The sequence below is a fragment of the Apus apus genome, chromosome 7 (genome assembly GCF_020740795.1).
Source record: "Apus apus isolate bApuApu2 chromosome 7, bApuApu2.pri.cur, whole genome shotgun sequence".
Taxonomy (NCBI): domain Eukaryota; kingdom Metazoa; phylum Chordata; class Aves; order Apodiformes; family Apodidae; genus Apus; species Apus apus.
This window is the reverse complement of record NC_067288.1, coordinates 15,540,240-15,564,108: the sequence shown is the minus strand read 5'-3', so window position 1 is coordinate 15,564,108 and position 23,869 is coordinate 15,540,240. Positions and strand designations below refer to the sequence as shown.

Here is a 23,869-nt window from a genome sequence, read left to right as displayed (position 1 = left end):
AAGTTTCAGCCATTTTTAACCTGCATGTAGTAGATTTAACATACCGATCTTTGCTGGAAAGTAGACTCCTGGTAAGAAAACTTTCACCTTTGCATTTCCAAACTGCAAAAATACATTAAAGGTCAGGCCCTGCCTCTTCAAAGCATCACACCTTCACCCACACAGGAGATGGATATAGAGTAGCTCAAAGAAAGCCAGGGAAAGCCCAAGCAGTAGAAAACATTGCAACAAAGTTTAAGGATACATTAGCAGTAAGCAATGCCCAAACTACCAAGAACACCACCTTTAACATCTGTACCACAGTTTTTCATGACCACAACCAACAGCTTCAGTGATGTAACAGAACTGTACAGCCTTTGTTATTTGTTTACTGAAAAAAATGTTAAACTGCCACATTTCAATAGTCTCAACTGGCAGAAGAGGATTAAAACTAAACCAGCAAGGAAACAGTGTGGCCTATTGACAATTAGTGCTATTAGCACTGGACACACAGCCTGCCCTCTGGATGGCTTAGGACCAGATGTGTAGCAAGCTGACCCCTCAGCTGTTCATTTGGTAATTAAAATGAATTTGCACCTGTGATACAAAATTAACTCAGGAACCAGAAGCCTCCCAGTTAAGTGCATTTGTTGCTTTGCACACAAAGGGACACTGTCAGGAGGCAACTAGTTTTCAAAGCTGTTAGTTTGGGAAGGGCTGAATAACTTCTGGCCTTAACTCCTCAGCACCTGGTGCATCTTTTCAAACAAGCAAGTGCTCCCTTAGAAGGTAACAGTGCCAAAAGCTTCACCAGTGGGCAGCCAGACTGCAGGGTGGACTGACAGGTCAGAACATTTAACAAACTTGTACTATAACTACATTTTATGTTCCTTTGTACAGTACCAAGCATCACAAAGTTGTCAGGAATTCAACCAAAGTAAGAGTCCTTATGTTTCTATTTAGCTGCTTTGTCATTATGTCACATCCACAGAAACAAAGCAGAGACACATCAGTGAAAATCAGGGAGACTGTGCCAAGGATGTGACTAACCCTTTCACAGCCAATTTTGACATTTTCAGCAGCAGTTGTGCAAATACTCAAACTGCTTTTCAGAAACTGCTTACCCTTCTGGGTTAAGTCACCCACACTCTACTGTACAGCTACCTACAAATAGAAAGTGAGCATTTAAGCAGCCTTGTGACCCAGTCCATAACTGTGACACTAACTACCATTCTGTTGAGCACATTCCAGTTCTCAGCACCTGGAACAATATGTGCACCTCAGGTTGCAGTGATATTCACAAGATAGTTTAAGTGTTTTTGGAAAACAGTTTATTTGGGAATTACATAATATTTTCAATTTTCCAAAATACATCTTACTAGATCCCTACAAAAGAAATCTAAATAAGTACAACAATATGAAATTAAGTTTGTTGCAACAGTCATTAAATATTTACTTCCACTAATATATACATACAAAATGCCACACAATGAGCTTGTTTACCCTTGGAATGTGTGCTGCGTTCCAGCAGTTATGCTCCATCTCCTCCAGTTCCACAATATGAAGACTCAATATTAACACTCTGTACATCCTTTATTATAGGCAAAAATCAAGTTTCTTGTTGTTGGTTTTTTTTTTTTAATAGAAATTAAAAGTAATACTCTGCCATTTCACAGCTGTGGTAGTTTGTCTACTGGGGTATCAAACTTGAAGTCTGCTGGGAAGAGATCTGGAGCTCGAGGATAGATCAGCCTGTACGATTGTCTAATAGTAACATCAGCCACACCAGCAATATCACCAATTTCTAAGACAAAAAGCAGACAAGTGATTAGTTTTTACTCTTCCCATTTTAATTTAAGAAACCAGCAAGCATGAGGTATAAAGCAGTGGTATACACTTAGCTAAATTTGTAACTCTCCTAAAAACCCAGAAAAGGTGTTTTTAACCACTGTGACTAATATTTTTCATGTCAGTCTGTCTTCTCACATGCCATAACTCAACTTGCTCTATCAATCACAGAACAGTATCAGTATCAAATTGTCAGAAATCCAGGAGAGCAAAAGTCATTAAAAACACCTACTGCAAAGTCTCCATGTGCCCAGCAACATTCTGATAAATCACTGTCAATATCAGGATCTCCATTTTTGTGCTTTCACTAAATATAAGCAACACCAGCAAAAAACTTTAAGCAGAGGCAAAAAGTAACATCTTCAGCTAAATTTGAAATACATTTACCTTAAAAATGCATAGAGGAACAAGTTAGAGGTGCAGAGCAAGCTACAAAATATACACATGCAAATATTAGCATGGGTAATGTTAAAATTGTGTTTATTTGAATGCACTGGGCTATTGCATTCCAGAATCCAAATCCTAGTACCAGAAGAAAGTAAACTCAGTTTACACAGAGCATAACAAATAATTCAATTTTCATTCTGGGGACTGGGAGGTCCTGGTTTGGTCACTGCTGTATGCAGTTACCATGGCAGCTTCTCACTACCTGCACAGACTCATCCAAGATTTACAACAACACTGAATTCTCTTTGAAGCAGCAAGAAAAGAAAAAAAGAGTGAAGTTTTACCTTTCTGTGTCCTTTTCTCTGCAGAGGCTTGTGATGCCATATAAATAGCTGCAGCTGCTACAGAGATAGGGCTTCTCCCAGGAACCAAATCTAATTCCACGGCTTTACGGGCAATATGTGTTGCTGCCATCTGTACTTGTTTGGGAAGACCCAAATTGGAACAGAACCTTGACATGAAATCTCCAGTTGTAATCAGATCAACACTGGTTTCGAGAGCTTTCAAAATAAGTTTAAAACACCGGCCTATTTCCTTCTTTGAAATCCTGGACACAGCACATATTTCTAAACAAGGAGTAAAAATTAAACTTTAGGTTTGATGCCACTTGCTCCCCCACAATAAGAACATTTGATTCTCAACATATTAAGACCCACAAATAAAGCCAACATCATGAAGGCCACTATCACCAACTAAACAAGCTTTGCACATTCGTGAAAAACTTCCAAATAACTTCAGTCAATGCACATTTTTCACAAGGAGTAATTAATACAGTTTGCTTAGTAAGGAAAATGTGGTACTTAATGCTAGAATAAGTTGCATCCCTGTCAGAGAAGAGATGCTCCTATTTACTGCAGAACTGTTGGCTCAAATGCTGTTACAACAGTCCCATCATCCTCTGATCAAAGCAATACCTTTTAAGTTTCACCAACACTCAGAATGTCTTTCAATGCTCTCCTTAATGCATTATGACCAAAACTCCCATGCTTGAGAGCCTGCTCACTTCATTAGTACAACAGATTTCCAGACTCCTTCCTACCCTCCCATCCTGAAAAAGTGAGCTGTAGCTGCGAACAACCCTTTCAGCAAAGTCCAGGAATGAGAAAGCCAGACTCCCACAATGACAGCAACTAGACCTTTACTTTGTTACAAAATTGCATCTAGATCACTGAAAACTTACCTTTAAATGTTCTTGGAACACCCTCTTGTCTACAGGCTATGTAGAGACAAGCAGAAGCAATAGCATCATTACTCCTTCCCTTCAGGCTCTTCTGCTCATACACTTGCTTGAATAAATTATTTGTTCGATCCTTCAAAGGAAGAAGACTAAATTAACTGTAGGCCATTTAATTAGCAGCAGTATCAAAAATTCATGTGCTCATTATATTATGCTAACTAAGCCAATGCCAGAACAATTTAAGGAAAGGGAGACATGAACTTACAACTATATTTCTAGGGAGGTTGATTCTGTCTGCCATGTTTGTAATTTCTTTAAAAGCATTCATCATAGCACGATCAGAGCTGCTCATAGTTCTGCGATTTTGGTACTTGGAATTCCCAAATTCATCAAAACTTGCTGCACCTGTGCCCTGAAAAGAATTTTTTTTATTATTACTAATAAAATAAAAGCAACTTCGTCCTCATTTCAAGAGCAAACATCTAGCTTTATACATCTTAAATCCAGGCTTTCACAATCCAAACAGTGGTGTAAATGAACATCACTGAAATAAATCATACAACCGAGCATTGCTCCAAACATCTTACACTTCACACAGTCTCAAAATCATGAATAGATTTCAAAAGACCACAGACTATGCAGGGAGTTTTCTTTCCTAATGCAACAATATTCTAAAGAATAAAATTAATAGTATGTAGTCAATACATGTGTCTCAATAGTCATGTCACTGATGCTGAGGACCAAGATTAGATTTTATGCAACCACCATGCCACTTGGGCTGCTTCTGCACTCTGGCAGACTGGTGAGTCAGGGAAACAATTTTTTAGGGCCTACTGGAGACCAGTGCTTACAATGGTAATTCAAATGTGTAAATGAAGACATGGGCAAAGAGAACATCCAAACCAACAACCTATTCAAAACATATTTGATATTGTGTCTGCTAGCAGTTGCAAACCTTAATTGTGGCAAAATGCAAAAATCCATAAAGTCTGCCTTTACAGAAAAACTACAGACATCTTAAGAGAAAGAAAAGAGCCACCAACTCAACCTGGAAACTTCAAAACAAGCTTCAAACATTCATTTTTTTGGTACCTTACAACTAAAAGTACAAGTTGCACACTGCTATTAAATATGCAATCAATTTTGCCCAACTAAGAGGAACTAAAAATGTTTAATGTCTTCAATTAGCCATCAACCTGAAACATGTCTTTAACAAATGCCATGTCAGATTAGTAACAGCAGATGATAACAACACAGCCTGTAAGTTCAGAAGAGCGATGGCTGTAATTTATATTGACTGCTTACGCAATTGCTCTCACAGTGTGCAGGGCCATGAGCTCTCTCAAGTGCAAAACGCTTATTCACATGAACTCCACTTCATGAGTAGAAACCTGGATTCCCTGAATCAACAAGGATTTATTCCTCACTGACACCTTCAAATAATTTGTTGTGCAGGGGTATTCAACTTTTGCTGCGGATCCAACTTCCACTGCAGATAGATCTGGTAATTTAAACAAGCCGATAGGGTGGCTGCTGCAGACATAGCCTACTGTTTTGCCTAAAGCAGATCCTGCCCTATGGCTGACTGCTCATCTGGTTATTCACATCCAGCACTTGCACAGAGCTCTCATTCTGAAGACCCAGCAATGTATCAGGGTGCCCAGGTGATACAAAGTGGGACCAGGATATAGCAAACAAAGGGCAGTCCACACTGTGGAGCCATGTTACTCCACTGAGCTTCCCAGAGGGAGTCAGAGCTTGTTTCCTGATCCACATTATTGGGAATTGCCTTTCTATTTTAAAACAGCCTCTAATTCTATAAGCTTTCCCTAGTGCACATCTGCTTTTAATACATGGTCTCTGACTGACACTAATAACACTCACTCTTAACCATTTACTCACTGTTCCACTTCCCTACACCCTAATGCTCCAGTTGCACCCCACTTCTGGTGAACTCAGTGGATACACCTCTACCCTTGAGACACGTTAAGTGTGGTGAACACACAGCTGGATACTCCTGTGGAGGTCAAGGACTATGGCACAGAACTCTCCCCTGCAAGTTTCCCTAGCCCCTTGAATAGTTCTCTGACTCCCTGTTAGGTTCCAAGACCATTCTTGGGTTTTTTCCTACTCCTTCAAACATCCTTTCAGATTAAAGAATCACCCAGAAATTATCTTAGCACCCAGACTGCCTTTGGAGCAGCCTCTACTGTCTTCCTCAACTGGATGAACACCTCCCAACTATCCCAAGGTTCCCAGTAAATTTAAAGGTAAACAAAGAGCAAGAATCAAGCACAGGAAACTTCAGACCACAAGAAGCATTACAAACATATCTGCAACACTCGGTCTTCCTTTCAGAAATTAAGCCACAACAACATTCCTTGGCCCAAAATATACACAAGTCTCAAGTAAAAAGGCTCCTTCCTGGCCACCACTCATACCCCTCCCTGTGTGGTGCAATGCATTACACCATTCATGTGCATCATGGCATCCTAGACCAGAGCTATGAACAAATCCTTACAGAAACTGGATGTGCTCAACATCTTGTAGATGCCAAAAGAGTGACCACAGACAAAGACCTATCAATCCTGACAGCAAGACCACAGGCCTCATCTATTCAGGCTTCATATGCCAGATAGTCCTCTACCAGGAAACACTGTTCTGCCCTGGGGCCATCAAGTATTTCCCTTCAACACAGGGATTTTCCCTGGTGCACTACACAGCACTTAAAACACTGTTTTGGGCTGGGCTGGATTCTTTTTTTTATGGTTCTCTTTAAACTCTCATTTTTTACTTTCCTGCTGGTGTTTATGGTTATCTTTTCCTTTTGAATGTTTGCTTATATATATATTCAAAGTACCAATGCAGATACAGGCAAGTACTGTTAAGCAAAGGATTATACACTGTCAGTGTGAGACCCTCCACAAGTCATCGACACAGTTCACAACTATGAAAGTGCTGGAAAACACTCTTCCATCTTGACCACTTAAATAAACCACAGCAATTCATCCTGCATTTGCTTTTTAAATGCACCATCTACTTTCCTTCTGGAGCTTTCCATTGAGGGACAATAGTTTGTTGGCTTCTGCCCTTGAAAACCATATTTGGAGTCCCTTTCACAGAAAAAACAGGAGCCATACAGTTTTAACTGAAATTAAAAAAAAAATAATTATAGGAATTGTGTTTTACAGTTGTGGCCTTTATCAGACATCTACTCCTATCTTTGCCATCTTGGCAAGAAATACATGTGTCAAAGACAGGAGTTCCACCTGTTTGCCTTTCGACCAGAGCAGAAACCTCATGGATACAATCCTGGAAACAGCCTCAAAGATAGCCAAAGTGAGAAAACAGTCCAGTAAACAGTGGTAAACTCTGAAGGGGCTCCATGGATATTACAGTGCTGGTAGCCAACAGCTTTGTACCCCAGTATGTCCCGTTTAGTAGCAGAAATACCACCATCATCATCCACATCATTGAATTGAGGTTATCCACAGAATCAAGAAATGCCCCCAGATCTGCCAGTCTTCTTGTCCAGTACAACAAGCTTATTATACAGTTTGATGGATCCTTTCTTCTTCTTCAATCATCATCCCTTGATATCTTGCCACTACTTATTAATTCAGCACTTGTAGATCCAAGGCATGCTGGCTGACAACAGCCAGCTTCCTTTCAGAGGCATCTGACCAAAGGACAGACTAGTTAATTTTTCAACCAATCTGAACTCTCTTGTAGTTTCAGTCACTACAAAAAGGAGTGATTAACTACAAAGAGTGACAAAAGGCAACTTTTTCCACTAGAAAGGTAGCAAAACATATAAGTTTTATTTTAGATTCATAGAAGAGAATTCTTTTATCAAGGCAGATTGAGAAGCTGCTTGTTCTGTGATTTTTCTTTAATTTTACATGAGGATTTTAGAAATAACTATCATATTCTGGCAATCAAGTGACATCTAATGCCAGACTACACCACATCTCTAATTGATCTGCATTGTCATCAGCTCAACTGCAGCACTCAGGATTTCCTTTCAGAGACATATAGTTCTACGCCAATATCCTAAAGACCTGATTGAAAAATGCAAACCACTTCCACCACAGCCAGCTATGCTATTCATCCTCCTCTTCACAGACAAATTAATCCTTCTGCCAATGCAGGCTGTTGCTACCTCAGACAGATGGGTCCCTTAAGTACTAAAACCAATTAGGAACTAATCCCTTTGCACGGGCAAAACAGCCTCTCTTGTGCTGCTAGCAGATACTGAGCACATACCCCCAGTAGAAAGGAGTTCTGAAGCATCACTTCCTGGTTTTAAAGAGGAAAGAGAGACAAACCTTCTGTAAAGCAAAACTTGGCCCCTTCCCTTATTATTTCAAGGCAACAGAACTTTACTATTTAACTGGCAAGTGGTTCAGATGCCACTTCTACCTACATTCCAAGGAGTTTACAGTGAATCTCCAATATGATGTACCAGGAGAATTATCAATGTCTTTCTCTTTCAGATTTTCTACAACAGAGATGGTGGTTTGGGTTTTTTTGGTGGTGGGGGAGGTTTTTTGTTTTAAAGATTCTACTATCTGCAACTCTACCTGAAGCAGAAATACACCTGTTCCCTGTCCCACACAAAAGGCTAAAGCAATCTCTGGCACATAAATCTGGCATCTGCTCCAGGCCATTCTAGGAACTGTTGTTAACTAAAAAAATACAATCCTACCCTGCTTCATTCTCTGGAACTCATGAAGGCTATTCTGTACTCTGTTGAATACTACTTATCTTCTTCATGACTACACCAATCTCACCCATGTTCAACCTCTGTGCATATCTAGGTCAATCCTCAACCCAGCCTACTGCTGGCAGGGACTTCAGAAGACTGCATAAGAAATGTACTGCTTCCTTGGTTTAGTTATTTTTGCTGCAAAATTTATGTGCTTTCTGCACTGATAGAAATTTCTTCATCGTCTTCTGATATAAGTAATTCTCTTCCTTCCAAATAGCTGAGCAAAAATGCAGCTCCTGATCCAGAGTTCACATCAATGAGCTGACAGCCCAGAGCCCCTGCTCACAGGCAAGACAAACACAGGAACTCTTGTCCAGAACACATCCTGGTTTGTCAGAGATTCCCAATTTCCTGTAGAAAATAATGTCTCTTCTGTGACTCCTTCCCATGATAGTAGGACAGATTGCCCCCTCTATTCTTCAACGTGATCCTGGCAGTTCAGTACTTGGACATTTTTACTCACAGTTCTCATGGGTTACCTCATGCCACACTGATAGCTGTGCCTGTTCTGGTTAACAGCCTAAATGTTTCATTAGATCAATGTCCATCTCAAAAAAAAATTTAGCTTTCATTGAAAACCAAACTTTTCACAGAAATTTCTTTACATTCTTAACTCTCTCACTAAGGCTGCTACCCCTTTTATTCTAAATGAGGATCTGAACCCCTAGAGAGAAGAGGGTTGACAGCACAAGTCACCTGCATACGAATTCTATCTTTAGTTGAAACACCTTTGTCTTTTCAACACAGTTTCTAAAAAAGCTCAGGAGGTTGTCCTACCTACTGAATCAAACTGAGTTCCCAGAAACAAAACCTGTATTTAGTCCCAAAATGAGACAACAGTGTGAATCTGGAGAATCCAGTCCATTTCTCCATGTGTTTATAAAGGTGTATTTCTGATTTTTATCACAGCTGACCAAATCAGTGACAGAAATCCAAGTCCTGAGAACTATAATCTTTCTGGACCTATGGAGGTGACATTAAAACTCCAGTGACTGCCACAGCACTGCTTCACAGAGCTACTTAGCACTGCTAACTTTTTTAATGGAGCAGTGCAGAAATTTGTTTGCCTGAACAGATTCCAAAAGCCACCACAAGGCATCCTAAGATCTAGAGGGCATCAATGCTTGGGGCTGTCCAAAACACAAGCATCTACCTGGACGTTCCTTTGAACAGAAGATTTCTTTTTCACCAGTGAAGCTTCAAGATTAGCTATCCATACCAGTATTTATTAGTTGTTATCAACTCTTTGAAGAATTCTTGGTTGAGAAGTATGGTGCACACTCCCCTATACATATCTATACGTATTTAGGTATGTTTGCTTCTTTATACTAGCAACATTGCTGGAACAAAAACTTCTGAGAAACCCAGTTGTGTCTGTACCTCCACACACAAAGCAACACATTTTTAACAATTATCTATCAGCAGCTGGATGACCTCTCATGAAATATTCAAGAAATCCACAAATATCTAGTTGAATCTCACAGTAGAAAATATAACAAACAGCACAACAATGAAAACTTATCCATATCACTGCTTCATTAAAGGGAGTGTGTTTGTGCACTTTACCTTGCTTGCACTCTCATGGGAAACAGCAGGGTATAGCTGCACCACTAAATTTCAACTCTAATATAAACACTGAATACTTTCTTCTGGAGCACTCACACCTTTAAAGTTTCTGTATTCAGTGCTTTAACATTAAAGAACATGTACAATATGCATGTAGATCTCCAGGTCACCAGCATAAATTTGATACAGATTTTATTGTAAAAATGATAGTTCAAGTTGGGCAATACTAGCTATCGAGACCTCAAAACTACATATCTGTTACTTCATAATAATCTCAAATGCTAAGTCAAAGTGTTTCTTTAAAGACTGCAACATTAGCTTTTCTATTTATAGCAGCATACCGAAGAGCGGCAAGTAACCCCACAGCCCTGCAAACTTTCTTCTGTCGAAGACATCAGACCTTTCCTTCTATCCCAGGAAAGAGCAACATTTTACACAGCTCTGAAATGCAAGAGTTCAGTTGAGACAAAATCTTTGTACATACATTCTCTGAATAGTTTCCCTATGGATATACAAATATATACTTCACATTAAAATGCTCAAACTTTGTAAAATTTATTATTTGAAGTGTTACCTTGCCAATCATTGTACTCAAGTCGCCATCGCTCAACAAAGGATTCTGGGTATCCCCGACTCGAGACGGATCTTTTGTTGCTTTGTCATTGCTGAAAGTTCTCCACTCTGACCCTACGTCTATGACCCGGTCACCTGGGTTCACAGAAAGGAAGAGTCTATGTTAATGTAACATTTTTAAATATTCTGTAGAACATTAAGTTATGCATATGAGCTCTCCATTGTAAGGTGGCAGTCTGTTGGCATTCCCAAAAAGAACAGTAACTTGCAGGACAATGTACTAAGATGTTTGGAATTTACAAGTTAAATTGAAAGCAGTGGGGGAAAAATCCTACTAGAGATGCACAAAAAACATAAATAAAGAAATGCATCCAGAACACAAATTGTTAAAGACTATCATGGAATCTTCAACACACAAAAGGAATAAAGAGTTTGGAGGTCATGGTTGCCTACAGACTCAGCACTTTGACAAATCAGGAAGTCACTGTAACTTAAGAAGATCTCTCATATCTGCCATGTGTTCAAAGTGCACATGTGAATTATCTATCACGAAAAATCTCATTAAGCTGTAGTAAATCACTTCTGTACATGAGCTCCAAGTCCTTGGTACTGTAAAACATGCCACCTTGTAACCCAGAACAACAACCTTTTGCAGCTCAGTTCTTGTTCTTGAAGAGAAGTCTGACCCTGCCCAACTCCATTTATGATGCTTGACAGTATCAACACGCAGTATGAATACAAAACTATTTCTTCTTATACCAAATCTACCCTGTTATATCTGCAACAGTTTAAACGCAGATTCAGAGTAAGCAGAAAAAGCACTAAACCCATGTTCTCTGAATGAAACAAGTCTCTCATTCATCTAAACCTTTCCTACAGCAACTTTTCAGATACAGAAATAACTCTAACCAACACTAAAGCAGGCAAAAACCCTGCAGTAATCACCAAGATACAATCTCAAGAAAAAAAAAAACACCACCACAACAACAGAAAGAAAAACCCACACCCCCTGCTGTTGGCAGTGCAGTTCACCCTAACCGCAAGTCCGGTAAAAGCTGCATCTCCAAGGTGCTGCCTCTCCAAGGTGCTGCCTCCAGAGCCATACTACAGAATTTTTAAGAACACACGTACAGAAAAGCACAAAAAGAACCCTTTTCTTAGTGCTTTGCAGTAAAGCAGATTTCAGCTCTGTGTAGGGTATCAGAAGAAACTTCAATATAATTGTCACTCTGCTTTGCTGAGCCCGAGGAAAAAATTCACTACCTTTATCAGTGACTAAACATGTTATAAAACAAGTATCTGCAAGAAGTAAGTACCACTGACTGCAAGAAAAATTTCCAATATGGAAGTCTCAGTATGAAACTACAGAGGCCCATTTAACCTGGTGAAAACATCAGCATACAGACAAAAGCAGTCTCCAAACAATGGTAATGCAAGATATGAACCTGTAAAAAAAATACAGGAGCAATGGACAGAGTGATGCAACTGCACTATTACTTCGGGGAAAGAAGGGAATCTATTCTGAATAAGGACCTTTATCCTTAACATAAAATTAAGCAAAGAATATGCTTGAAATTGAAAGGTGTGAACGAAATATAAGAAACCACCACAACCAAAATGAATCATTTTGGGTTAGAGGTTCTCTCACTAGTATTTGTCAGACCTGCTTACAGCTATGCTCCACCTTTATTTATTGCTCTACTGAAAACCAAGGACAGGGGAAGGAAAAAAAAAACACAACACCACCATACACAACCATAAAAAACCTAGAAGGCTAAGAACATAAGAGTAAAAGGAGGCACAGATCCATTCTTTCTGCTAGAAAGGTCTTGTCCCCCACTCCAGCCTCCTTGCAAGCTTAAATTAGCAGACAGCACGCTCATCTAGCTCCTGGACTCTCTGTAAATATTTGATTCAGTAATGCTCCTTCTATGGCCTAGAAGTAACTTTACTTTAAGACAACCCCCCAAAACTGTTTACAGCATCTAAAAAAAGCAAAATGTACTTAAAATTCTGGCAGGGTATAAATAGAACACTGAGTACAGGGCAATGATGTAATATTTTTTCCACACAAGTGGGAATGACCTAAATGACTCACACTCAGGGATCTGCCTCTTGTGAGTTATGAACCATTCCTTGCTCTAACAAAAAAAGTGTTGTATCACTGTCTGCTTTGGCAAACATTTTACAGAGGACTGAGACTACTACCTTCAGGGTGAGAAAAGATTAAGTAAAATATATCACCAAATATAAAGCATTTGTGTAATTAAAACACAGTATGCAAATATCTTTACTTTGCCAACAAATCTGCTATCGCAGAAGAAGTTTTAATGGACACTCTCAGTGTCCCACTTAAAATATGAAGAGGTCACAGGCAGTGCATTCCACCTTTCAAAAGGCTTCTATAAAAGTGCAGCACAAGCTAGAAATATTAATGAAAATGGAACAAAAAGGCCAAAAGATTTCCATAGATGAAAAATATACTCAGCTACAAACAGCTAATTATCCTGTTCTATACACAAAGAAGTGCGGCATTTATTATTTTTAACTCTTCAAAACATAAAAAAGACTTTGAAACAGTGATGTTAGTACAGATGCAATTAAGCCCCACCCTAGGGGACTGAAACAAAACCTTAAAATACTAAAGTCAGTCTCACAAAAAGTAGTATAAGGAATGAGCCTTGAAGACTGGTTCTGAGTGAACAAGTCCTAATGACAATTTGCTGGCTCATACATTACCGACTGGTTCTCCTGGACCACCTGGAAAATGGGTCTGACAGTCAAATATCAGAACGAAAAAAAGCTCCCAATAAATACCTTATAAATTCATCTTTGCTTTCTCACATCATTATTATATTGGCTTTAGCAATGGTATTGAGCTATGATAAGTATGGGAGTGGCTGCATATTCTCTGCACTACTTCCTTTTGAGGCAGTCCTTTTGAACAAAAATAAGCTTCACTAGATATGGCTACATTAGACACTCTTTTATTTAATTTTCATCAGATGAGTTCATCTCCTCAGCTTCTTCCTCTGAAAAAAATGCAGCTTACAGAACCAAATCTTTGCAGAACCCTCTCCAGACTGATACCCTGAAGCATCTTTGAGTTTTTTCCCCACTGCCTCATTTAATTTCATAAACCATTATTCCAGTATTCAGTTACCCTGTAAAATACAGTCTAATAGACTAATACAAAGTCTCTAGTGGAAATACACACTGCAAACTTCACTGACTTGGGGTACCCACCATCTGAAAAGCTCATTTAGTAAAATGCAGAACTGTTATTCAGAATGGAACACCTCAGACCAAGGTTACTTTTCTTCGCAAATGCAAAGAGCATATGCTACAGAAATCCAAGAGTAAACTCAGGTCAGTATGAAAAATAAAATTCTGAATAGTTTTTAGAAGTTACCTTAAGACACATACACATCACACTCTATGCATGTTTACTCCCACACACCTCCCTTCAAAATAATAGAAAGTGATTTCTCAAAGTATTTTTGCTCAACAACTCCTGAATCAGCAATTACATATTTCTAGAGAAGTAATACCAGCTATTTTCATGTTGCACTCCACTTGCAGTAACTCATAACACACATGTATTTTATTCTACTTTTGCATTTGTATTCTAGGTTATATGAAGACAATATTGATACAGACTGAAGATGTTTCATCAAAAGAAGAAACAGAATGAAACTCAAAAGCCTCAAGTAATCTTACCTTCCATATCCAGCCATCAAACATATCCAGAAGGTATGTTCTTAAGTCTTTAACTGAGGAGCTATAATGTTAGCTGCATATTGCATCAAGTTCTACATATTATTAACTAATATTTTAATCTAAACATAAATACAATAGTAAAGTTTAACCGCACTTCTAAGTCCCCAAACAACTCGTTTCTACAAAATGTTTAATTCTTACAGTTAGTTAAGGAATCTGCTGCCATCTAGTGAGCACATATATTATACTTTAAAGCATTTTACACAGCCAACTTTTTTAAAAATAGAATTACAATTAATTTCTATCAATTCCTTATAAGCCAGAGTAATGAGGTACTGAGACAAACTATAAAGAAAAACCTAGGTAGTGGACTACAAGCCTTCTCTTTTCCAGGCTAACAGACTTAGCCTCTCCTCATACAGAAGACACTCCAGACCCTAAACTATTTTTTGCAAACTTGTGCTGGACTTGCTCCAGCAAGTCCCCATCTTTCTGATACTTTCTCATACACTTAATTGCCAGCCCAGCATTAAACCTTGACAGGATGCTCCAAACTACAGAATCTCAAAAAAAAAAGTTTTGCCTGATCGACACTGGAAACTAACTAACTAACTAAATAAATAAATAAAATTTAAAGGAAAAAGATGCTTTGGACTCTCTTTCCATCAGAGGAATTCAGATCATTTCTAAATCACTTCGCCAATCTGATACAGAAGTAAAAACAAACCCACTCCCTAAATAGGATTATTGACAATATTACTGTTCTCCCACTAATAAATCTAGTACTTCAACTAACAGAAGGATTCCTCATAGTGGCTCTCAAACACCTTTGGTTCCAAGTCTAGAACCCAAATCTTCTCCACTCTCCAGGAGGTAACAAGCTCAGAGCAGTGCTTATTACCAAGCTTGACAAAAGGTGACAACTTCTGACATCTAAAATTTAAGTTTCCACTGTTGCAAGCATTATTACTGAAGCAGCTAGAACCTCCACCCTTCTCTTTAAAGCTGAAATGGGTTACACTTAAAACAGATTGTTTGAAATGCTAACTGAAAATGGTTAGCAAATTACTTTCTTAGTATTACAAATTACCTGTGTAAATCCAGCATCCATAAAAACTCATGTAAAAGCAGCTATTCAGAATTTCTTTAAGTATCAGCATTCTTTAAAACTAGCTTTCCTGTGGATGCAAAGATTTGTATCTGCAAGGACTAACTTCTGTCAGACACTTTTTAGTGCTCAGGACACCAAGTGCAGAAGCAGTAACCAAATATAAGGTGCTAATACACAGCCATAGCTGAAGATTTTTGCCTGTTTAAGTAACATTTTAAATTTAGAGCTCACATTTTAAACGTTGATAATAATCACAGAAAGTAACTATTAACATACACCCCAATATAAAGACTTTTCACCATTTGGAGGTATAAAGATAATAGAATAGACATAACTGCATAACTGCCCTCTACTGGATCCAACTCAGAAGCGCTTTAGCACATTCTCCACTTACAGGATACTACTAACAGCTAAAAAAAAAAAAAAAGTTTGTGGTTTTCAGAAGAGAAGCATCTAGAGTTAGACAAAATCAATCTTATCCCTAATGACAGACATCCTGAGTAATGGACTGGCCAACAGAGAGGCAATAATGAAATTCATTCCCACTTGTTGGTTGTATCATACAGAAAAACACATCTGTGGTATAGTTAAATCTCAGCTATTCTTCATAGACCATACTTAAATTAAATGTGCCACTTAGACGTCAAACTTTTCAGAAGCCTTAGACAACTAAATATTCTGACAGAATTTTATAACCACTTCACGGTTCACCACAAGACTACTGAACATTTTTATCCAATATTCTTTCACTGAACACTTTAGTGTTTAGTTGAAGAACACAAAAAAAACCAAACAACAAACAAACAGAACATTGACTAAACATCTGAATATAGCTCAAAATCTGATTCAAAGCTTTAACAAGCTGATACATGTCCAAGGAGTCTCATCATCTAAAGATGGGCTTCTGCTTTTTTATTTAGAGCTAACCAAAAAGACTCAATACAAGAGCGCTGCTCTTAGCTAAGCCGTATCTGCCTACTGAAGCAGAGTTAACCAGTTACAGAAAATCACTTATGAAATTCTGAAAATTAACTCCTCACTGCTCCAACTCCTGCACACTAGGACACACTTAATGAAACTTATGCAGATGTTTTAGGCAAGTCTTAGATCAGAAAGGTATTACTACCTAGCTGAGATGCTACTCAGCTGTACATACCACTAGACTCAATCTTATGCCCCTCTGAAATTCAGCTCAACACCTTGTTACATCAAGAAAATTTTGCTTTCTTCAGCCTCTTCTGGCTTATCAGATGACTTCCAGCCCTTTTTACTGCCTAAAAGGTAGTAAGCAAAATATTTACCTGTCAAGAAAGAGGATTTACTAGCCTTGTATTCTTGAAGAAAATGCTTCTCCCCCCACCAAGTCTGTCTGAAGAATAAGATACAGTCAAGGTTTTAAATGAACACAGAACCAAAAACTTCTCCAAACTCTAGAACTCTACTCAGGAATTCTCAAGCCAGCACATGAACGCTTACCATACCATATATCCTAGAATGATTTGAGAAAAGCATGTGGAATAAAACACAAGATTTTTAACAGCTTATAAACTTGGACATAAGTTTTGTAAAGTTTCATATGTATGTCAATCCTGATTAATGTAAAAATTCTATGGATAATTGCAACTTACATCTCTGGCTGCCTCTCAAGCATAGGGCAATTAGCAGCAGGAAAAGTTAACAAGTTGGAAACAGTTTTCATGGAAACATGGAACACAAGCTAACCAAAGGAATGTAACAGTGAAAACAAGCAGATGAGAGTTTTTAGTAGACTGAAGCTGCATTTCGAAGCAATAACAGAACAAGCCATCGGCTTCAGTCATACTGACAAGATTTAATTGTTTTAATGCTGCACAGAAAAATAGTTCAGTTTACTTAGAATAAGTGAAAAAATTATATACAAAGAAAAAGCAGCATTAATGAATTTAACTTCAAATTTCAATCTTATTGAGGCACTATGAGCAACAACTATGAGTAAAACCCAACTTTGTTTAAAAATGTTTGTCAATAAATCCTTTAAAAAGCAGTACTTTCAGTAAGACTCTGCATAAGACATGGAATTACATTGCTAAAGAGATCAGCTGCCTCTCCTAGCTTTCTCATCCCCAAAAGTTTTCCAATGCTTCACTCCTTTCAGCTACAGACCTGATAAATGTTACGTCAATTCATCTGATGTTTCTAGAAGATTGACTGCAAAACCTGAAAATTATCTGTGCAGCAGCAATTTTAACCTACAACAGTTTCATATTTAATGAACGTATTTTTCCCAAAAATGTGAAACTTTAGTACTTTGCCATAGCAATCCAGAAAAACATAAAGTGGACTCAAAGACTCTTCACTCTGATTTCAGCCAAACTGTACTAAAATAAATAAAATTTAAAATTCAGTGAAGTTACATCACTAAATACAACACTAAAATAAATGCAAAAAATTCACCATTCTGCCCCACATAGGCCAATAATGTTCAGCAGTCACCCAAATCACAGTATTTTTAAATAAAACTGTAACACTTATTTGGTTACAGAGTATGTTGTGTCTTTTGAGTTTTTAACTGTTCTAATTGATCCCCTTCAATGATAAAGATTTCACTAACTTTAAGCCCACCCTAAAATATATTCTCAGTGTGCCCTGTTCATATCAGCTACACATTACAACCTACGTAAGTCCCAGAAACACAAATCCGCAACTTTTTTAATGTATAATCAGGAGATGAAATCCTCCTCTCTTAAGGGGAACACATACCACAGAACTGGCAACAAATATATGAAAAGTTCCTCATTGGGAGACAAAATTTTGTCTTCACTTCCTTATAAAACATGACATGCATCTCCAGAAAAGAGGTATCAAGAATTAGATCTGGTTTTCTCCTCTTCTAAATTTCTTAGCAGACCAGAAGAGGGAAGGTTGAATATTCACACCTCTGTTTGGTCATGCACTCTTCAATTATTTATCTTCATTTCATTTAATTGGTTTTCCAAACTAGCTGCTAGGTACCCTAGCTAATGAATTGGACACATGCAGGTAAACTAAATTGCTGAAGGAAGGCAAGACAGAATGAGACTCATCAGCACAACGCAAGTGTGTTTTTAAAGCCTTTTAGTGACAGATTCATAGAAAGATCTTGTTAAAAAAACCTGCATGCTTATAGAAAGACCAATTTTCACTCTACTAGTAACATTGGCTGTAAAGAGGACTAAGGCAATTTTAAACACATTTTAAAAATTCAACTCAGCAAAAGTTTGTATTAATATTCTAATGATTTTGCTCTTCAAAAATGCTCACAACTTGAATCAACACTATTGATTCAAGAGACCAGAGAGTAAATCTCTTAAGCAAGACAACATAACTGAAGGCACATAAATTGAGATTTCTGATAAACCCCCAAGTTCTTAAAACTTAAATGTGTCATGCAAAACCTTTTCCTCTTCTTCTAAAGCCAAAATTATCTTAAAAGTTATGAAGTGATCAAGATAGGCTTTTCTAAACTTTGGTTCAACTGCTAGGGCAGCCCTGCAGACAGCTAAATATGGATCGAGCTATTTTTAAGCAAGAACTTAGAAGCCTAGTATCATATTTCAACAGGAAATATTGCTGTGAACATCTGAATATTTAACCAGCAAATTTATTATTATTTATTTACCTTTATCAGAACACAGCAAGTAACAATCCTTCCCATAGCTTTTTAAATGGTTTCATAATTTTAAAGGAAACTGGTACTGAGGTTTAAATATTTTAAAATTCACTTTAATAAGCTAAATGGAAGTTTGCTTTGTGCATTAAGAAAAAGACAACCTTTAGTCACCTGGCTAAATCAATACCACTTTTGCTGCAAATTATTAAACCTTTAGCTTTACACTAACAGCTGTATGAGAACTCGTACTTCAGTGCAAGATAAGAGCCAAAACAAAATCACCACAGTCTAGGAGAGAGGGATATAAAACCATCTGAAATGTTTAGCACCACTGAAAGAATCACCTGAACATGCATTTTCAAAGCAAAGGATTTTCTTTTGGTCATTGTATCTCCAAAAAAAAATTTAATAGAAATAGATGAGGCTTAAAGAACGATCATAACATGAGCATAAAAAGTTTCCCATGCAAAAGGAATAAAGACAGTAAGATGCTCATCCTATAAAAATATAAAAATCAATCTGCAGCATGCTCTAGGACAACATGATTGTCTTTCCATCCCTCTCATTCAAACACGGAGAAGACCCAATAGGCCTTTCATTTTAAATATTCTATTACACTTAGAAATACAGTTTAGCCTGTGGAAATTGCTGCCACATGAACTGAGTAAAGAGCTCAGCAGAAGTCCAGAAGAAAAATTGGAAATTTACTCTGGATAGTACTAAAAGCCTTGGGAGGAGTAACTAACAAAAACAGGTGCTGGCAAGGATATAAAGGGAATCCTTCAGGGCAGGAGATAATCTCTAAATGGGAAGCTAAGACTTCTACTTTTTTTTTTTGTAGGCAAATTATTTAAATAACGAGCTTTTATTAAATTTCATATACTTTCCTGACTGAAACACCAGTCATTATTAAAGACAGAATACTGGACTAGACAGCACAATATTCTAATTCAATATTACAACATATTTTAACTTTTCAATCCTTAAATAGCTTGACTCTTTTCCATAATGCAGGAAGTTACCAGAAGATAGACTACTCAGAACAGCAAGCTTTTAGCCAACAGAATATCATAGAAGAAAACATTTAAGCACCAAGAAAAAGTCTTTTAATACTCAAATTATCATATACTAGTTCAGTGGGAAAACAAATCTACATGCACAATTTAAGTAATATGGTAATTCATAAAAACATTAATAGCTACTTACCCACTACTAGCCCACACTCGGAACAAATCATATCACCAGCTCTGTAATCCTCTACTAAAATGGAATCTGGATGATTTGGGCAAGTCACCCTTGGAAGTACATCCAAACTAAGAAAAAAATAATAAAAAAAAGTATTAATTACTTTTCATTAAGCAGGCTTCATATCCAAAAGCATAAGAGTTTCTTGCTGGAAATAACTTTATACAGAACTTACAGTCTATTTAACTATAGAATACTAAGCTAAACACCTGAACCTCATCTTTCATTTAAATGCTGTAATACTACATTTGACAAACAAAACTTTATCTTGTACTCCAAATGCTTTGTGATGTATCTTGTATCAAACCCACTTCAAATTAAAACATCAAAAATCTAAATAGAGTTAATTACTTGTAGTCTAACTCTCAGTCTTTCACTAAATGAAGTTCCCTAAGAAGTTAGTGATAATTGTTTCCAATGCTTAATCAATATGAGTTACCAGGTCCTTAATTCAGGAAGTTGTGCAAGCAAAATATACATTTTTTAAAAAATCGCTTGTTCTACCACTGTTTTATTATTTTCAAGTATTTGAAGAAAAAGGCCCATTTTAAAATTAAGCAACTCATTAATTGTAGCATCTTAACAACAACAACAAAAAAAACACCAAAACCCAATCAGCTCATGAAGGAGATTATGACACAACTGCTTCTGATAATAGGGACCTGCCTCTTTCAAACCCATACATCTTCAACAGTTACAGAAGATACAAAAAACTACAAAGCATTAGCACTGCTTAGCACAACAGCTTTTAGTTACTGACTAAAGTAGTAACCAATTGTTTCTAAGCAAACATCTCAGCAGTAAATACCTCATTCAAGCTACCAGTGATTGTTCAATAATTCTGTTTAAACCAGCCATTACAAAATTGAAGCAGAAAATATTTACAATTGGATATTGAGTATACAACACCAAAGCCATTCCACTCAAGCTAAAAAGCACACAACACAGAAGCTGAATGCAAAGAAACTGTCATGAGTACCCACCAACCTCAATCTGACTGTGCCAAAAAATAACTTCTAATCCTCCCAATCATAGAAAATATCCGATTAAAAGTTAAATTAATTCCAGTTACCCTCTACTACTAGTCCATTATTTCAGCCTAACCTATACATTCTATCTTAATTTTTACCTTTTAGATATTTCTGATGAGTAGGAAATACAAAAAAACCAAACATTATAATCAAGTGACTGTTCAGAAAAATATGTAAGTCTTCAAATTAAAACAGAAAATCAACATCACTACTAATATTAAAAGCCTCCAGGAAGAACATGTACACACAAGACCTTGAGATGTAAATTATGTTCAAAATACTAGATAAAAGCTCTTTAAGCTACTTTCCTCCTCACGATTCCCAGCCAGCGGTTTCATACAAGACAAAACTGTTGACAAAGCAAGTACAATCATCTGACGTTTGGCATTATGCAAAAGGCTAGCGACACGCTAAGCAAAAGAAAAAAAATCCAGAAGCCTGAAAGAATAGTTTTCTTTCAGATTTTACCTTCACAAAACATTGTAAAAACTAGTCTTCCTATACCAACTTTAACTTGACTATCTAGACATATATGTTGTATTCCTTACAATACACACGTTCAATATATTAAGACAACTATACCGAAGGAAAATTCATGGCATGTGCATAAAGGTTCATCTCAGCAAACAGCTGAGTTGCAGTAAGACTCCTACGAGTGCTTCCGAGGATCGTAGGACAGGTTTAGCAGGAGTAATAGAGTCACTTCACAGTCCGCTCCACGGGCCTTCCTTCATTCCTGACTTGAAAGAAAACTTCCATACATCTCCAGGGAAAAAAGACTGATTCAGAGCCCGAGACCCGTTTGGCCACGGACTAGTGTCGGTACAGATTCAGGGTGGGAGCCTAAAAAAGCCTTGTCAGGCCCGATAACCTGGAGCCAAGCCGGGGAACCGCCTCCCCGGCCCAGCGGCGGCGCGGAACCGAGCGGCGGCCTCACGCTGCCGGGCCCGGCGGCACCGGGGCCCCCGCTCCACACCCGCCCGGCCGCAGGCACCGCCCCGGGCCCAGAGCGACTGTCCCGGCGCTGCGGCCGCGCTCAGCCACACGAAAATAAGTCAGACACTGCTGGGGCGAGAGCTCGACCCTGCCGGAAAACGGGCTCGATCACCCGCGCCAGTCACACCGAGCTCACACTAGCGAGGGGCTCGGGAATCAAGTGACACATCGCCACGAAATCCCCTAAAATGCTCACTTCCTCTCAGAGCACCACAGATTAACGACGACACGAAGCACCAAGGCGGCGAGATCAGCCCCTCAGGGGCCGCCCGGCCCAGACCCCGCCGCTCCCCGGCCTCCTGCCCCCGGGCGGCGCGGCCCCGGGACAGCCAAGCCCGGAGAAGGGCCGGGTGCGCCGCGAACCGAGCGAGCCGGGGACGGCGCTTCCTCCCCAGCTGGCGACAGGACCAACGCAGCCATGTTCTCCCCCCTCTCTAACAGGAGGAGATGGCGGCCCCGCTCCGCACCGGCCCCGCTCCGCACCGGCCCGGCCCCCGTACCGGCTCGTGGACGCCATCTTGCCCGCTCGTCCCGCAGCGCCCGTGCGCAGTCAGGCGGCGGGCCGCCCTTCCCCCTTATATAGCAACCGCGGTGGGCGGGGCCCGGGGAGGGCTCGCTACGGGTCACGCGAAGGGACAGAAGGAGGCGCAGGGGCAGGTGCGTGCGGGGCCGCGTGCTGCGGCGCTGGGGGCCCGGGGCCCGGCCCCGGGGGCGCTGCTGGGGGCTCCCTTGCACCGAGGGTGGTTCAGGGACCAACATCTCGTTTAATAGTCAAACCTGGGTACTTGGGGGTGCGGGCTCCGAAGGCCCTGGCCACTTACAGGGCCTGCACTGCGGGAGCGATTCTCAACAAAAAGGAAGGAAAAACAAGAAACGTTGAGTTCTCCCTGGCTGGTATAATCTGCTCCAGCTGCCCGGGTTTTCCACTCGGCTGATTGATAAGAAAAACCTGGCCTGTGTGCAGAACCCACAGGTGCCAGGCAGCCCAGCTGTGGCTCCTCCGCTCCTGCACAGCTGCTCAAGATGACCCAAACAAACACACCCCCACGGGGGTTTCCTTGACACCCTGTGCAGTCCTGCGTGACAGCTCCCCTTCTGTCTCCCCTGAAACCCAATGTGGCAGCAAATAGCAGCCTGAGGAGGAGAAACCCGACATAACTGTTAAAAACCCAAAGCCCTCCAGCACCGAACTCCAGACTAACTCCTCAAGAGATGATCCATATGCAGGACTGGTCTGTATATTGGAGCAGTAACAGCAGGTTTTCAGGACCACGTTGTAAAACAGTGGAAGAAACCTTACTCTTTTGGTATAAGCCTCTCCTCACTGATAAAAGAGAGGGATTATTAGGACAGGAGGGTCTGCAGATTTTGGAAAGTGCCATTACTTCAGTGCTTTAAAGTCATCAGTAGTTGTAAACTGGCTCATCAGATACAAAGGACATTCACAACACTTAAGATCACTCTCCACTAAAGAATATTTTCCAATTTGCTAGCTCAAAGGAGGAAATTCAGTGGGGTTGAAAAGTTCTCTTAAAACTTTAGTCAAATATTGAGTCAAATTAATTATGACATAACTTCTAATGACAAATGTTGTGTGCTCATTGAAAATGAGCTAGTTAGAACTTGCCTACACATTTCTTAGATTTATAAAAAATACATACCTTTTGGAATAAAAGGAAGCTGAACTATTAGAGATGCTAAGATAAAAATTTAAAGCTTCTCTTTTTTCATTTGCAGTGACCTTTTTCACAAATGCTCAATAAACTAAAGATAAAAT

General features: G+C 39.1%; 2 protein-coding genes across 2 annotated transcripts in view; one reads left to right on the top strand and one right to left on the bottom strand.

Moving 5' to 3' along the window:
* PKN2 (protein kinase N2) overlaps window positions 1-14,672 on the top strand; it is a 72,668-nt gene extending 57,996 nt beyond the window's left edge. The window contains exon 21 of the mRNA XM_051624314.1: window positions 13,994-14,672. Coding sequence (XP_051480274.1) covers window positions 13,994-14,002 — 9 coding nt within the window. The 3' untranslated portion in view covers window positions 14,003-14,672. The remainder of the gene's footprint in view (window positions 1-13,993) is intronic.
* On the bottom strand, window positions 1,288-22,664 carry GTF2B (general transcription factor IIB). The gene is made up of 7 exons (XM_051624316.1): window positions 22,593-22,664; window positions 20,027-20,133; window positions 10,363-10,496; window positions 3,717-3,863; window positions 3,455-3,584; window positions 2,559-2,840; window positions 1,288-1,783 (listed from the first exon to the last, which is right to left on the bottom strand). Exons 1-7 carry the CDS (start codon window positions 22,607-22,609, stop codon window positions 1,650-1,652), a joined length of 951 nt encoding a protein of 316 aa, XP_051480276.1. The 5' UTR covers window positions 22,610-22,664; the 3' UTR covers window positions 1,288-1,649.
* Window positions 22,665-23,869: the final 1,205 nt, after the last annotated feature.